At 40.9% G+C, this 18090-nt stretch overlaps 1 protein-coding gene across 2 annotated transcripts in view; it reads right to left on the bottom strand.

Moving 5' to 3' along the window:
- The window catches only part of dus2 (dihydrouridine synthase 2), a 112653-nt gene that overhangs the window by 82531 nt on the left and 12032 nt on the right, over nucleotides 1–18090 (bottom strand). For both annotated transcript variants that reach the window (NM_001016230.2, XM_012961074.3), the window contains 1 exon segment: nucleotides 3882–3973. In NM_001016230.2, the coding sequence (NP_001016230.1) occupies nucleotides 3882–3973 (92 nt within the window).

Below are 18090 nucleotides of genomic sequence, written 5' to 3'. Positions count from 1 at the left end.
TAGTGCCAACTAAGGCTTTAGTGCCAAGATGCTGAGAAGGCGTTTGACTGCCTACTCACCCTTTTCCAGCATTTAAACCTGCACGGCCCTTTTTCCCAACCCTACGGGCTCTATACAACAAGCCGACTAACTTATCTTAAAATACCTGGCAAATCCAACAACCCAATCAAAATCTCTAATGAAACAAGGCAAGGCTGCCCCCTATCGCCTCTCTTCCCCACCCAAATGGCATCATTTGTACTGTATACATCCCCTCTGTTTGCCAGCACCATCACATTTTCCTAAAGCAAATAGCAGCTTCCACCCTCAGAAGAGGAGGTTAAGAGAAACAAAAAAGAAGCAGACAGCTAGAGCTGAGTTTCTATGGGAACCATGTTAGAAAAATTCAGCAGCAAAGGACATCAGGGCTCTCGGAATCAGGCAAAGTAATATTTATTTTGGTCTGCAGCAGAGAGACAAGCATGTGTCAATGGTTGTCTGATCTATACATATCTTGCTAGACTTTTTATAGTCTTTAGTTATCAAACACTCCCACAACACTCCCACAACACTCCCACAACACTCCCACAACACTCCCACAACACTCCCACAACACTCCCACAACACTCCCACAACTCCACCCAGAAAGACCCTGTACTTGTCCCTTTATTGGGGTCTTTGCCGGATGTCACATTTTAATATGGGCAAATGAGTTGGCATTTTCCAATGTACTTGGTCTGTAACCACAAGTCACTATGTTGCAAGTCACTGTGTCTCAAATTATATGTTATCTCAAGTGTGGTCAGTAACAGTGGCTGAAATGTAGTTAAAAGTAGCATGGGAAAATGAGAAGTTATGCTTCAGCACATTTTTTCATATCATAACACAATCTTTTAGCACATTATGCAGACTTTAAGTATTAACTCTTAATTTTCCTGACAAACCAGCAATGCCATTTCTTCACTGCCTGCTAGACTGGAGGGTGTGTTTAGTAAGCTGAGTTTAGAACAATTGAGCATGCCCACAAGCCAACAGCCAAAGCAAATTGAAAGTGATTAAGGGGATTAAGGATTAAATTTGTATGTGTGGGGTTTACATGTCCTTTAAGTATCCAGACATTAGAGGAGAGGAGGTAGGATCTAAACAGTACAAAATTGCCCTTTTTGCAGACGATGTGCTGCTAAAACACACATTAATCTCCACGTCTCCCTCCTGTCTCTGCATAATCTTTACATACGTATAGCACCCACTCAGGGTATATGATAAACGTCACTAAAACTGAGGCAATGCCTATAAATATCTCTCCTTCTTACCTTCGCCAACTGTTAGGGTGGTGTCGATGGACGTCAGATATTATATGGGCAAGAACTGAAGCCACACAATTTCTTCCCTACCACCCTAATGCATGGATATGATATGATCCACACTGGGAAAAGATGCACCTCCAATCCCGATGCTTAAGGCAATGGAACATACTTTGAAACTTTGTGGTGGAAACTTAGATTTAAATATAGACTTATGCTCCACACATCATTATTAGTCTCCCACCTGGGTAACCCCCAATTTGAACCTGCCTTACCCTCATAATATCTCTACCGCTGGCTACATGCGCCCCCTTTTTTTTTTTTTTTTTTTTTACTGCTCAGGACCTGATAAACCAGACCCAAGGAATGTTACTAACATGAAAAAGTATAAATGATAAGGCTCCAAGCCTCTCCCTGCTATGGCACGAATATCTTCAACTGAAACACTACTATGCTTCCATATTATAGACAGCCCAAGGATTTACTCTATCGCCCTTTGAATGCCTGGCCATCATCGGCCTACCTCAGAAGGGATTAATATCTAGTATATATAAGACGCTGAATGACCCTTTTCGGATCACAGACTATAAACACAATTACATGCAGAAATGGGATACCCATATCGGCAGGGAACTAGAAGAAAGCAAACAGGCAGCTAAATGGGACAACACCAAGCAGGGAATCACCTGTACCAAACTAAAGGATAATATCTATACAATCCTTATGCACTGGTATCATACCCTGGTTAAACTTCATGCACTGTTTTTTGTCGCATAACTGCTGGAGAGGCTGTGGACACCCTGGTGACTTGCCTCATATCTTTTGGTGCTGTCCCCAGATACAGACCTTCTGGGATGAGATCCTAACACTCATACGACAGGTAAAATGTCAGACGATTGATAAAGATATCCTCCTCCTGGGGAAACCTTCCAAGCAATTCTCAAAACCTACACAAAAACTTGTCAACCAGATACTCTCAGCTGCCCACATCTCTATAGCAGCTAAACGGAAATCCCATGCTATCCCCTCTATCCGGAAATAAAACAAAAAATCAATAATCCCATGCAATTTGAATACAGACTGGCCGTATACAAAACAAAATACCCCAGTACAGGTATGGGATCCCTTATTCGGAAACCCGTTATCCAGAAAGTTCCAAATTACGGAAAGGCCATCTCCCATTGACTCCATTATAAGCAAACAATTCTAATTTTTAAAAATGATTTCCTTTTTCTCTCTAATTATAGAACAGTACCTTGTACTTGATCCTAACTAAGATATATTAATCCTTATTGGAGGCAAAACAGGCCTATTGGGTTTATTGAAAATATAAATGATTTTTAGCAGAGCTTAAGTTATGGATATCCAAATTACAGAAAGATCTCTTATCCAAAAAACCCCAGGTCCCAAGCATTCTGGATAACAGGTCCCATACCTGTATCTCAAAATCTGGAATCCCTGGGAACTTCTTGCCATGATGACCTAACTACAAACAAAACAGGGCACTTGGACGTAGTAAATACCAGTCAACCTTCAACCTCAGTTTACCCCTTGTACCCCTTGACAGTTTCCCCCTTCCTCCTATATCTATCACCCCCTAAAACCTTGTGTATACAGTACAATATAAATTTGATGCCGCAATCAGACAGGCATGAACCCCATCTGGAATAGGAAGATCAATGACTATATGACTATCAATCAACTATACAAGCCGAACCACACTGGCACTTCCCTTTACTCTACTGATTTTTATAAGAACACCTGTATTAACTGTTTATGTACTGTTTGCTTTCTTTATGACAAAAATCAAAATTATAAGCTACAAAACAAAAAAAAATGCTGTATAAACCCCCTGTCAGGATGCTTCCCAGACTGATGTCAAAGAAAGTTAAGCCCAGTCACATGGATCAGTATCAGCCCCAATTGCTTAACAAACATCCCTATATTCGCACCTTTCGCCTGTTATTGCATCTGGCCTCAGACATAGGTCCCAGAAAGTGTATTTAGCCTAGGGTTATGATAAAGTTGATAAATGAAAAAAATAAAGCAGCACATGTGGACATGATAACAGTAGACATAAATTTAAAGCAGAAGCAATAAATTTGCTGCAAAATCAGAAAAAGTAAATGGCAGCAGAAGAAGCAGAATTCAATGAGTTGCAAAACCAGAAAAGGTGGATGACATTAGATATACATTTAAATCAGCAGCACTAAAAGAAGTTGCAAAATCAGGAAAGGTGGAAGCAGCAGAATAGTATGCTATTTCAAGTTATTTTAGGCTAAGATTGGCAAACTGGATATTCTGCCAAATGCCAGGGGCTGCTCTAAACTGCCACAGATCAACACTTTTTATTATGCCTTGGAGGGCAGTTTGGGTTTCAGTGTACTTAAAATGTCAGTGTATATTTTGTAATTCACCCAAACCCAAATGTGAAACTAGCCCTTTATTAGGCCAAATAAGACCTAGCAGTGTTTACAAACTGAAGCATATCAACCCAAATTACCATCTAGGAAAATACTGAATCAAAATGGATTTTTACATATATATAAATTATACTATTCCTTTGGTTTTAAAACATTAAAAAATTTAGAACCTTACCATCTGAAACACAACACTGTGACGCTCCCTCTCACATGTCTGAAAAATGACTCTCTCTGTTGGAGACACATAATCCACTGTATGAAGTACATCTGCAGAAAGAAAATTTAGGGAAACAGTCAGGGGTGTTTTTGGGGCTGCTGTAGCTTCAAATTACCCAACTGCAATGCTGTTAACAATTTTTTAAAGACTATGACATTTTTGAAAAATCACTTCAAAGCTTACAGAATCTTATCCCCCACAGGTCAAAAGAAACAACAAAAAACATCATATTATATATATATTAGCTGTAGAGAGAGTCCGCATTCACAGGTCTAGGAAAATAGTAACTGAGAGTTACTATTTTCCATCTTTCTCTTTGACTACTTTTCTTCCCATCTGCCTCTTCTATTCCCCTTGTCCTAGCTTTACTACAAATAAGCGGACCGATTCCCCATAAGGCACACCATATAATGCATTATTTGACAGTCATGTCAGGCAATACATGCTGCACAGGACAGTCATGTTAGTTACTCATTTTCAGCAACTCCTTGATGTATATTTGCCCTACTGTCCCTCATTATTTCTTATTCCTTGGGCCAGTTCGATTTTGTACATTTATAAACTTATAACTTGGGGATGTCTTTGCGACATGTGTGAGTTGCAGTTCAGCACTAGATACATATGCGGGCTTTTTTTAATACACACTCACTTTTCCTTTCCCCTGACAGTCCTTTTGTTTGTGTTCTATGCCTAATCCATATTATCTTATCATTTTTTTGTTGATTCAATGTGTTTTGAGAGCGTTTTTTTTTCACACTGTATGCTAATGTATTCACACCTATGACGTCATTGTTTGGCGCCAAATTCGTTTTTTTCAGTGCACCATTGTTTGTTTCACATTGTCTTTGAGAAAGGCTGTGGATGCAGCCGAAACGTTAGATGTTGATTTGAATAAAACCTCTACATTTTCTGTAAGACCTGTGAGTGCGGACTCTCTCTACAGCTACTCCATCTATTATTTTGGGACTGCACCCAGGCTCCCTTGGACCTACTTATACGTGAGTGCCTGTCTACTGAACAGTTTGATGCCAGTTCTGCATAGGTTTACCTAAATATGTGGCTTGAAGGGGCCCCAAACTGAAAACATCCCATATGATGTATAATTTCTTTCATTTCAGTTACTGAAAAATCAATACATTTGATGCAGTTTATATGGGGTAAAGCCACAAAAAACATAATTTCACCCAAATATCTTTGGAAAGTACATGTTTTCACAAATCTAAAATGGGTACATATGTTGTTCTCCAAACTGCAAAGCTTTGCTAAATGGAGAGGTTTTGATAACATTTCTGAAAGTCATATCAATGCTTCCATTTTGCAGCATATTATCTCCCACATATCATTAGGTACCAAGATTAAACATCCCAAATAAATTTGTCAGGGGTCTACTGAGCAGTTTGATGGCCAGTTTACATATGTTTACCCAAGTTTAGGGGTATGGCATGTAGAGGTGCCAAAATAAAAATAATGCAAGCAAATTTTCAAGGTTAATGCTTTGTCTGCTGCAAAATAAGCACCCTGAATGCATCTTATGTGTCATAAGAGTCCATAAAAGTATGCAGTAAGTATATCACTAAAAAAAAAAACATTCTCAGCAATCCAGCATGGGTAAATATTTATTTCTACTCTAAACTACCAAATAACAAAGCTTCTGTGACTTGTGGCTTTTTTCTTCCACAAATTCTTACATACAAAAGTATGCTAGTGGTCTGTCTAACAGTTTGAGTTTGATGGCCAATATGCATAGATTTACCAAACTATGTGGCCAAATTGAAATTAATGTATATGAATGAACTCAGCTTCTGCATAAAAAGCCCTCTGCTGTTGTACTTGTATTATTTGTTGAAAGACCCCCAAACTGTAAAGACCCCTGAAAACCATATATTTCTGTAAAGTACACATTATAGGAAATCCAAAGTGCTTAATTATTTTTACACAAAACTATCAAACTGCAAAGCTTCATAGGGTTCAAGAGTTTTTTATGACATTTCTGAAGGTTTTGCAACTTGCCACATTTATTTTACATTCTGATGAACACAACATGGGTAAAGACATCTTTTTACACCAAACTACTAAAGTGCCAAAAAACATGTCATGAACAATGATAATCTAATCACATTTCAGGACCAACATGACAGCCCCATAGGCTCTTTGTTCATGGGGCTGTAATTGCTTCTAACCCTCTGCATCAGCAGCTTTAATTATGTATCTAGTATTAGATCCCTTCTTGGCAGTAAGAACCTTTGCTTGCAAAATTTACTTGTAGATTTTAGTATCACAATAATCTTGGATATAATGCTTGTTCAAGAATCATCCAAGTCATTCTTGAAAGTATTAACAGAATCTACCATTACAACATCACTTGCAAGGGCATTCCACATCCTCACTGCCCTCATGGTGAAAATCTACCTACACTGCTTCAAATGAAAGTTCTGTTGCTCTAATCAAAAGAGGTGGCCTCAGGTGCGCTGATCCTTTTTATGGAAAAAAAGAACATCCTCATCAGTCTATAATCTCCTCTAATGTACTTGTACAGAGTATTCGTGTCCCTCAAAAATGCCTTTTTCCCCCCCAGAGAAAACAACCCCAACCATGACATTTTAACCATTTAAATCTTCAATTCCCTTTACAAGTTAAGTTTAGCATGTCTTTGCACTCTCTGTAGCTCATTTATCTACTGTAGCCAAAAACTGCACTGCATACTCAGGGTGAGGCCTTACCAGAGACCTAAAAAAAAAGGCAAAATTATGTTTCCATCCCTAGAGTAAATGCAGTATTTTTTTTTTGCACAATTTAGTATCATTAGCAAAAAGTACTATTAGAAAATGTTCCATTTAGCACCACTCCTTCCTTTAGTGAGTTCTCTATCCAAGTAAAAATATTGTGTTTCAGGCCAATATTCCTCAATTTTATCACCGTTTCTTGCGGTACTGTATCAAATGCTTTAGCAAGTAGATAAGATCCACTGCTTCCTGCTCACCTACTAATAAAATAATAAAAGGAAATTAAATTAGTCTGGCAAGATCTGTTGTGAAACTATTGTGATCCGTTACTACCCTTTCCAAAAGCTTTCCTACCACTGATGTAAGACTAACAGGCCAATAGTTTCCAAGCTGAGAATGGGATCCCTTTTTAAATACCAGCACCACATGAGCAATTCACCTCTCGGCACCATGCCAGACATCTATGAATCCTGAAAAATTAAGTGAAAATGTTTGGCAGTCACAGAGCTAAGCTTGTTTAGTACCCTGGGATGAATACCATCTGGTACTTGGCCTTTGAAAAATAACAGTTCAGAATTGATGCTTTTTCCCTGTTCTTGTAAACCGACCCCCCTGTAATCCTAAGTGTTGCACTATTTACCTATTTAAAAAATATTTTTCGATTCCTTCTCTCTTTACTGAATATCCCTTTTTATCTCTATTTTAGCTTGCCTACTAGCTTTTTTGCATGATTTATTAACTTCCTTGTACCTAATGTTTCAACTGTCCCAGCTGACTTGAATGCTTTAAAAGCACATTTTTTCTTACCAACCTAGACACTAACACTTATATTCAACCATAAAAGGTTTTATTTTGTGATGTCTTTCCTTGCTTAGAGGGGGAATATACTGAGCTGTATACCTGTTAATCAACATCTTAAAGACATTCCATTTTCCTTCTGTGTTTAATCCTGTAAAGAGCCTTTCCCAGTTGATACATTGTAGAGATACTGGCAAAGTCTGCACTTATAAAATTTGTTTGTTACGCCCTTATGGAGTTGTCTCAGCAACATAATCTCAAATGAGACCATGTTATGATCACTATTCCCTAAATGCTCACCCAAGCAAATACTAAAAAAAGACAATGGCCCCAAACACAGTTCGAAATCTACAAAAGGCATTTATGCAGAGGGAGAAGTACAATATTCTGGAATGACTGTCACAGTCCCCAGACTTGAATATCATCGAAAATCTATGGGATGATTTGAAGCAGGCTGTCCATGCTCGGCAGCCATCACATTTAACTGAACTGGAGAGATCTTGTATGGATGAATGGTCAAAAATACTGCCATCCAGAATCCAGACACTCATCAAAGACTATATAGGAGGTGTCCAGAGGGTGTTAAATTTGCAAAAATAGGCTCAACTAAGTATTGATGTAATGTCTCTGTTGGGGTGCATAAATGTATACACCTGTCTAATTTTGTTGTGATGCATATTGTATATTTTCTGTTAATCCAATAAACTTTATGTTACTGCTGAAATACTACTGTTTATAAAAGGCATGTTATAAATTAAAAGGAATTTGCTACTTTGAAAGCTCAGCCAATGATTAACAAAACTCCAAAGGATTAAGAGTAGTTCCCAAAATTTTTCATATGACTGTACCTCCATACAGCAGATGTTACTTCTTGTCCCTCTAACATTTATATTATTAATGGAGTTAGACCTAAGGTTACTATTACCTGTTTTTTTTAACCTATCTGGTAAACTGTATGCCCCCCTATGACCCCTTACTAATCTCACTGCCAGGTCACTAACTTTCCAATAATACTCTAGCTCACCAGTCACACCTTTTGACTAGTTAAACACTCCTCCAGTCTCTTTCTTTCCCTAGCACAGCAGACCTCCTTCCATTGAAGTGCAATCCATCATGGTTATATAGCTATATAGATTGTACCCCAAGGAAAAGTTAGCCCAATGCTCAAACCCTTCTTTCTTACACCAAGACTAGCTACACATTTAGCTCCAGCTGTTCACACAGCACAGGCAAAACTAAAAGCTAAAAACTAAGTCAGCTTTATCAGAAAGGTCTATGTAAATACAGCCATAAGCACAGTAATGTCCTCTATCAAAAGAAACAAAGGATTTCTTGTCTCTTTTTTTGTAAACATGATGTTCCAGGGCCCGAATTCCTCTCTCAGAAACATCCTTAATTCCCATGGCCAGAGTCTGCTCAGTTCTCTTCTCTCTCCCCTCTCTGTGATCTGAGCTATAATGGCTAGACTGCAGGAAGGAAGCTACTTAAAATGGCAGCTGCTAGTGGTTTACTCAGGTATAGTAATGGTTTCTGCAAAATAAATATAGTGTCTAGAGCCTAGATTTGGAACTCACTTCATCCACCTACCATTCATTTTATCATTAGTACCAATATGTACCAGGACAGTTGGTTTGTGCCCACCCCCACCAAATAATTTGTCTACCCGATCAACCACATGGCGAACCCTGGCACCAGTAAGACAGCAAACAGTTCAGTTGTAGGAATCCAGAGGACAGGTTACCCTATCCACTTTGCTTATAATAAAACCCCATATAACCACAATCTGTTTAGGCCTATCTCTAATACAAGAGAAACTGGTCTCCCAGCTGTTACAGGGGTCAGCCCTATCTAGAACTGCCAGTCCAGAATTCACACTACCATCTTCTTCACATAATCTGCACAATTGCACTAGCAAAAAGCTCTCTCTGTTTCAGTGTTCCAATCTCGGCAAGACAATGGGTGGTCTTGTTTTCGGGTGCCGACTGGACAACAAGATTGTCAGTTATTCGGGGCTGGTATTGACAGACTGGATGTCCTCTCAATTGTTTAGAACGGAGGGGAGGGATTGTAACAAGTTGGGTTGAAAAAGATATACGTCCATCAAGTTCAACCATAATGCCTATATATAACCTGCCTAACTACTAGTTGATCCAGAGGAAGGCAAAAAACCCCATCTGAAGCCTCTCTAAGTTGCCGCAGAGGGGAAAAAATTCCTTCCTGACTCCAAGATGGCAATCGGACCAGTCCCTGGATCAACTAGTACTAAGAGCTATCTCCCATAACCCTGTATTCCCTCACTTGCTAAGAATCCATCCAGCCCCTTCTTAAAGTTATATAATGTATCAGCCAGCACGACTGATTCGGGGAGGGAATTCCAGAACTTCACAGCTCTCACTGTAAAAAATCCTTTCCGAATGTTTAAATGGAACCTCCCTTCTTCTAAACGAAGTATGATCCCTTTATATATTTATACATAGTTATCATGTCACCTCTTAAGCGCCTCGTCTCCAGTGTAAACAGACCCAACTTGGCCAGTCTTTCTTCATAACTGAGACTTTCCATACCCTTTACCAGCTTAGTTGCCCTTCTCTGGACCCTCTCTAACTTAATAATGTCCCGTTTGAGCACCGGAGACCAAAACTGAACAGCATATTCTAGATGGGGCCTTACCAGCGCTCTGTAAAGGGGAAGAATAACCCCCTCCTCCCGTGAATCTATACCCCTTTTAATACAGCTCAAAACCTTGTTTGCCCTTGCAGCTGCTGCCTGGCATTGCTTGCTACAGCCAAGTTTATTATCTACAAGGACTCCAAGGTCCTTCTCCATTAGGGATTTGCCTAGTGCAGTCCCATTAAGGGTATACGGGGCTTGCATATTTTTACATCCCAGGTGCATGACCTTACATTTATCCACATTAAATCTCATCTGCCACTTAGCTGCCCAGATTGCCAGTTGGTCAAGATCCTGCTGCAGGGATGTCACATCCTGGATAGAATTGACTGGTCTGCAGAGTTTTGTGTCATCTGCAAACACTGATACATTACTCATAATACCCTCCCCTAAGTCATTTATGAACAAATTAAACAAAAGTGGACCCAGTACAGAACCCTGAGGGACCCCACTGAGAACCTTACTCCAAGTAGAGAATGCACCATTAACAACCACCCTCTGTACCCGACCCTGTAGCCAGTTTTCTATCCATGTGCAAACGACTTCACTAAGACCAATAGACCTTAGCTTAGAAAGCAGTCATTTGTGGGGAACGGTATCAAATGCTTTGGCAAAATCCAAATAGATTATATCTACTGCATCCCCACTGTCCAGCTTCTTACTTACCTCATCATAAAAAGCAATTAAATTGGTCTGACATGACCTGTCCTTCATAAAGCCATGCTGAATACTGCTCATAATGGCATTCTCCACTACATAATTTTGAATGTGATCCCTTAACAAGCCTTCAAATAACTTGCCCACCACGGATGTCAAACTTACAGGCCTATAATTGCCAGGCTGAGATCTTACTCCCTTTTTAAATATGGGAATGACATTCGCCTTCTTCCAATCCCTAGGTACCATACCTGATGAAAGAGAGTCTGAGAATATCAGAAACAAGGGCCACTGCAATTCTGCCCCTAGCTCTCTCAGTACCCGAGGGTGTGTTCCATCTGGCCCAGGTGCCTTGTTTACATTTATCGTGTGTAACCCTTTAAGCACCATATCCTGTGCCAACCACTGTGTAGTTGGAGCTGAGGCAACAGTGCAGCTATTGGGTGGGACTTGGCCCACTGGCTCCTCTACTGTATACACAGAAGAAAAGAACTGGTTAAGCACATCTGCCTTTTCTGTATCCGCTGTAACCATATTGTTACTATAACTCAATGGGGCCACACCCTCAACCTGCATCTTTTTACTATTAATATACTTAAAAAACTTTTTGGGGTTAGTCTTGGCCTCGGCCGCGATGCGCTCCTCATTTTCTATCTTTGCCTTCCGGATTGCTGTTTTACAACACTTGTTATAGTGTTTATAATCATTAAACGCATCTACTGTCCCCTCTGACTTATATTTCTTAAAAGCTTTCCTTTTTTTCCCCATTAACTTCTTTACCTCAGAGTTAAGCCACATAGGTTGATTCTTAACACTTCTACTTTTTCTTATTAATGGAATAAATTGAGAACAGTAATGATTTAATATCATTTTAAATGACAACCATTTCTGCTCTGTGTTTTTATCAGAAAACATAATGCCCCAATCTATGCCCTGAAGCGCTGCCCTTAAGGAGCTAAAATTTGCCTTCCTAAAATTCATTGTCTTTGTTGCCCCCGTGTAAATTTGTTTCCTGCACCAAACATCAAATGAAATAACATTATGGTCACTATTGCCCAGGGGTTCAACCACTTGCACATTTGCTATACGTTCTGGGTCATTAGAGATCACTAGATCTAGTATAGCATGGTTCCTGGTTGGCTCCTCAACAACTTGTGACATAAAGTTGTCATGCAGCAAGTTTATAAACTTGTTCCCATTTACTGTCCTGGCAGTACTATTGCCCCAGTCAATATCAGGGTAATTAAAATCCCCCATTATTATCACTTGCCCCAAACTAGCAGCCTTTTCTATTTGCAACAGGAGCTGGGCCTCCTCCTCTTCGTTTACATTAGGGGGTCTATAGCATACCCCTACAATTAGTTTGGTAGATTCTTTACTATCTGTGAGAAGCTCAACCCATAAGGATTCAGCTCCCTCTGTTAACCCCATCACTTCCTACTTAATATTTGCTTTTAATTCCTGCTTAATGAACAGACACACTCCTCCTCCTTTTCTATTGCCCCTGTCCCTCCGAAACAATGTATACCCCCCAATATTAACAGCCCAGTCATGAGACTCATTCAACCAAGTTTCAGCAACTCCAATCACATATTTCCGCTCCAACGCCAGTACCTCCAGCTCTCCCATTTTACCAGTCAGACTCCTTGCATTGGTAAACATACATTTAATACTGGTTCCGGCGTGAGAATGACGTGTAAACAACTTATGGGCCTCCCTGCCATTATCAGTATCCCGAAGCAAGTCTCCTCCCCCATTTTCCCTTACTATGCCCACTACCTCATCTATCCTGTCTACCACAGAATTTCCCACTGCACCCTCCCCCCCCACTCCTAGTTTAAAATCTCCTCCAACCCGCTAGCCATCTTTTCCCCCAAAGCAGCTGCCCCATCATCATTGAGGTGCAGCCCATCCCTGGCAAAGAGCTTGTAGCCGATTGAGAAATCAGCCCAGTTCTGGAGAAACCCAAAGCCCTCCTCCCTGCACCAACCTCTCAGCCACGCATTAATCTCCCTGAGCTCCCGCTGCCTTCTTAATGTTGCTCGTGGCACAGGTAATATCTCTGAGAAAATTACCTTGGAAGTCCTCGCCCTCAACTTCGCACCTAGCTTTTTAAAATCGTTCTTGAGGACTTCCCCCCCTCCTCTAACTTTGTCATTGATACCTATGTGTACCAAGACCGCCGGGTCTTCCCCAGCCCCTCCCAACAATCTGTCCACTCGTTCCACCACATGCCGAACCCTAGCACCAGGCAAGCAACACACAGTTCGGCATGTAGGGTCTTTGCGACAAATTACCCTATCCACCTTTCTAATAATTGAATCCCCTACAACTATAGCCTGCCTTCCCTTCCTAGCACTATTCCCCCCACCTGTATTAGAGGTGCCGGCTCCCAGGGTGCTCTGAGAGTCAGCCCGCTCCATACATGTTAGCTCAGAGCTGTCTTCCCCAGCATCTTCACCTAAAGCGGCAAATCTATTGGTTTGTACAAGCTGTGAACCAGCCCCCCTACCCTTGTGTCCCCTACTGCCCCTCTTAACTGTTACAAATTTGTCTCCCTCATTAACCTCCACTGTCCCTTCTCCACCCCTCACTACACCGGCCCCTGCCAGTGGTTGCTCAGTGAGCCTCCTGTTCTCCCCCATGCTTGCAGCTGCCCTCAGTGCTGCCAGTTCCCCCCTTAGATTCTGCACCTCAGATTCCAAGAGGAAAACCCACCTGCATCTTTCACAAGTAAATGCTGCATGGAACTGCTGCTCCAGAACCACATACATGCGGCAAGATGCACACTGAGTCACAACAGCAATCATACTGCAACTCATATTGCCACTGGGTACTTACAGTCTCCCGAGTGCAATCCCTTGTATAGTGCCTTTTAAGTTTCAAACGCCTTTTTTGTTTTTAACGCCTACTATACACTTAATCTACATGCAACACTTTAGATTAAATGCAACACTCGCTAGCAGCTCCCAAACTCGCTGTGCAGTCAGAAACTTATTGAGGTGTATTTCAGGTTATGGGAAACTCAAGCAGTTACATTGTCTAATCCATCCTGTGTGAATCCATCAGCCTGCCCCAGAGTACCAAACGCACCTGAATAAATATCCATTTTATCTCCAGACGTAAAAGTCTGGCAAGTCAGTTGGAAGGACCTACTGGTAAATAAAGCATTAGAGAGGTTATTATATTATTCCCTTATAGATTTATAAATAGTTATCATGTCACCTCTTAAGCACCTCTTCTCCAGTGTAAACAAACCTAACTTGGCCAGTATTTCTTCATAACGGAGACTTTCCATACCTTTTACCAGCTTAACAACCACTTCTGCTTTATGTTTTTAGCAGAAAACATGATGCCCCAATCTATTCTCGCATCAAATGAAATAACATTTTGGTCACTATTACCCAATACGTTCTGGGTCATTAGAGATCACTAGATTCAATATAGCATGGTTCCTGGTTGGCTCCTCAACAACCTGTGACATAAAGTTGTTTTGCAACAAGATTATAAACTTGTTCCCATTTACTGTCCTGCCAGTACTATTGATATAGTCAATATCAGGGTAATTAAAATCACCCATTATTATCACTTGCCCCAAACTAGCAGCCTTCTGTATTTGCAACAGGAGCTGAGCCTCCCCTTCTTCGCTTACATTGGGGGGTCTAAAGCATACCTCTACCATTAATTTGGTGGACACTATACTATCTATGAGAAGCTCAACCCATAAGGCTTCAGCTCCCTCGTTTACCACCATCTCTTCCGCCTTAATATTTGCTTTGTATTCCTGCCTGATGAACAGACACACCCCTGCCCAGTCATGTAACTCATTCAACCACGTTTCAGCAACGCCAATCATATTTTCGCTCCAACTCCAGCACCTCCAGTTCTCCTATTTTACCAGGCAGACTCCTTGCATTAGTAAACATACATTTAATACTGGCACCAGCGTGAGAATTTTGCATAAACAACTTATGTTCCTACCTGCCATTATCAGCATCATGAAGCAAGTCTCCTCCCCTGGTTTCCCTCACTATGCCCACTACCTCATCTATCTGGTCTACCACAGAATTACTTCCTGCACCCTCCTCCCTATGCCTAGTTTAAAATCTCCCCCAACCCTCCAGCTATCTTCTACCCCAAAGCAGCTGCGCCATCATCATTAAGGTCGAGCAGACTGTAGCAGACTGAAATAAAATATAAGCCCAGTTCTCCAGAAACCCTAAGCCCTCGTCCCTGCACCAATCTCTCAGCGACGCATTAATCTGCCCACTAGTTCCACCACACGCTGGACCCTAGCACCAGGCAAGCAATCATCCTCCAGCCCAGGGGAAATGTATAATGTGTATTTGCACACAAAGGTTTATGTTCGACTCAAGTCCATCACAGTTTTCATATAAATCTGCAAATACCGTTGCCACTTTGGAGTTGTTAACAAAGAGCCATCTGCTCTACCATCATTATGTTGACAAAAAAGTGCTTTCTATAGTAACATATAAGGAATGTACTTTTTATATTTTCTGCAGAAATCACAATTGCACAGTTCACTGTAACCAATTAGATTCAGCTGAATTGCAACAATCTAAGTCGCTGCTTAAACCTCCAAAAATCCAGGGATATGTTTTCATTGCAGAAGGTTAGCATTTCTAACACTTAAATGACAGAAGCAAGAGCAGAGCCTGACTCTATACTACACTTACCTGTATAACTTCAAATTCACTTCTTTCATATAGTGACACTTTTCCTTCTTCTTAGTTGAAGGGGATCATAAAAATTTAAAAGAAGCCGCCTTCAATTCATGAAAATAAGAAATATTCTAAATATAATTAGTATCCCTTCAAGCAGCTCTGTGTATTATTTTGAAATACAGCATCTATAATACATCATCTTGGCAGAGGCTACAGACCAATGATGTATTGCAACTAAATGGTTTTACTCAAATTCCTGCATAAAGCCTGCATGTGGAGAGAAATAGTTAAGTTTTTCTTTGCAGATTTTCAACATTGTTAAATAATAAAACCAAGGTTAGAGTCTGTATGAGAGATTTATGGTACTACACTAACCTGCATAACCTCTAGTTCACTTCTGTTATGTAAAAATTTGTGGCACTAGGCTATGTGGTAAATTATTTTGCTGTTTGAAGAGCATTTGTTTAGTTTATAGGAGAACTAAACACAAACAAAGAATAAGACTAGAAATGCAACACTCTATTTTTGGGTATTTGTACCAGGCAGCCCAAGGCCCTCACCATTAGCAGTAAAGATCTGTGCCTCATAAAATGTCCCCAGTGACTCTACATCTTCTTTCCTGCTGGTTTACAGTACATGCTCTGGGCTGCTATCACCTACCTGAACTTAGGGACAAACTCAAAATAATATGAATGTATTTACAATAAAATATGCATGATAAGGCAAATTCAGTGCCACTGACATACAAAAGATGTATTTAATTCTCCTAAAGCAGTGCTGTCCAACTGGCAGCCCGCCCCCCTCTGTGTGGCCCCCCACCTGTCTGGCTGCTTTGATGGCTTACCTTTGAGTAAGCATTAAATGGTATCAGTACTGAGATTAACTGGCCCCCTGCATGGTTCTCACCTCAGATTCAGGCTGTAATCCCTCTGTATTGTTTAAAAATGTAATCCCCTGTGTTTTTCACACCTTTTAATCTCTGCATTGTTCAACCCCTGCAGTGTTCACACCTCAGGCTCAGACTGTAATCACTCCCATTGTTCACTTCTTCACACCTCAGACATAGGTACTGTAGGCAGAGTATGGCACATACAGCCAGCATAGGGCAGGTAGAGTATGGCACACACAGGCAGCATAGGTCAGGGAGGGTATGGCACACACAGGAAGGGTAGGGCAGGCAGAGTATGGCACACACAGGAAGGGTAGGGCAGGCAGAGTATGGCACAAACAGTCAGGGTAGGGCAGGCAGAGTATGGCGCACACAGGCACGGTAGGGCAGGCAGAGTATGGTACACAGAGGCAGCATAGGGAAGGCAGAGTATGGCACACACAGGCAGGGTAGGACAGGTAGAGTATGGCACACACAGACAGCAGAGGACAGGCAGAGTGCTGCCTGTGTGTGCCATACTCTGCTTGCCCTATGCTGCTTGTGGGAGGTGAACCTGGCAGGGGTTTGTTGTGGGAGTTTGTTAGCAGTTGGAAATAGCCATTAAATGGTCCCTAAGGTGTGTAATTATGTACTGGGGGTTGCTGTGCTATCCACAGGGGAGGAGGAGGCATATGGAATTTAAGGGTATATCTTAATATGACATAATTCTTTCACATATGAATGATGGTTGATATCCCCACAGTAAGGACCAAGCATTTGGGATTTTGCTGTGCTACCACCATTGTGATAAAATAGGTGTGGTTTGAAGTGGGTGTGGTTTCAAAAAGGGGAGTGGTCAAAACTGGCTTCCATTAGCGGCCCTCCACCATGTATGCTAGAGAAATTCCGGCCCTCGGCACCATAGAAGTTGGACAGCACTGTCCTAAAGAATACATTCTGTGCACACACATACTGTAAATATTGTTTATATCTGTAAAAAAAAACTAATTAATCTGACTTTTGAGTTTATTTTTAAGACGTATGCACAATGCTGCACACAGATTTACCTGAGTAAAGAGCCATAGAAGCTACCTTTGTATGTTTAAGACAGCAGCTGCCATTTTAGGTAGCTTCCTGCTTGCAGTCTAGCCATTATAGCTCAGATGACACATTCCTAATGGAGGGGGGAGTGAGTTTTATGAATTCTTATGGGAGGGGGGAGCAGGAGAGGGGAGAGAGTAAAGAACTGCACAGACTCTGGCCCCAGGAATCAAGGATTTTTTTGAGGGAGAAAGTCAGATACCCAAGAACATGTTTAAAAAAAAAAAAAAAGGAGACAAGAAATCAGTGCAGCCTTTCTGTGAGTGCTTATGGTTGTATTTACATAGACCTTTCTGATAAAGCGTTATTAGTTTTTACCTTTCCTTCTCCTTTAAAATTTGCACAAAATATTTTTTTTCTCACAAAGCCTAAAAAAATTAAAGGGAATATTGGGTCTGACCCTGTTAAATAAAGAATAATACAGTGCATCTACCAAATGCTGGGAAGGTTTGCGTGACCATCGGTCAGATCCAAAGGAAGCAGAGTATGCAGATTTAAATAGTGTAGTACAATTTATTGAATCCAACTAATGAGACCTAAAATTTGGTTCTGCTGGTCCTCAGAAGTAGATGGTCCTAGTTACTGCTGCTAATGCTCTTCTTCTTCCTTTCCTATCTGATACTAGCTGACTGGGTACCTTGGCTATCTCATAGGATGAGTGGGAA

This window comes from Xenopus tropicalis, chromosome 4 (assembly GCF_000004195.4).
Source record: "Xenopus tropicalis strain Nigerian chromosome 4, UCB_Xtro_10.0, whole genome shotgun sequence".
Taxonomy (NCBI): Eukaryota; Metazoa; Chordata; class Amphibia; order Anura; family Pipidae; genus Xenopus; species Xenopus tropicalis.
The sequence above is the reverse complement of the archived record's forward strand: the minus strand, read 5'-3'. Positions and strand labels throughout refer to the sequence as shown.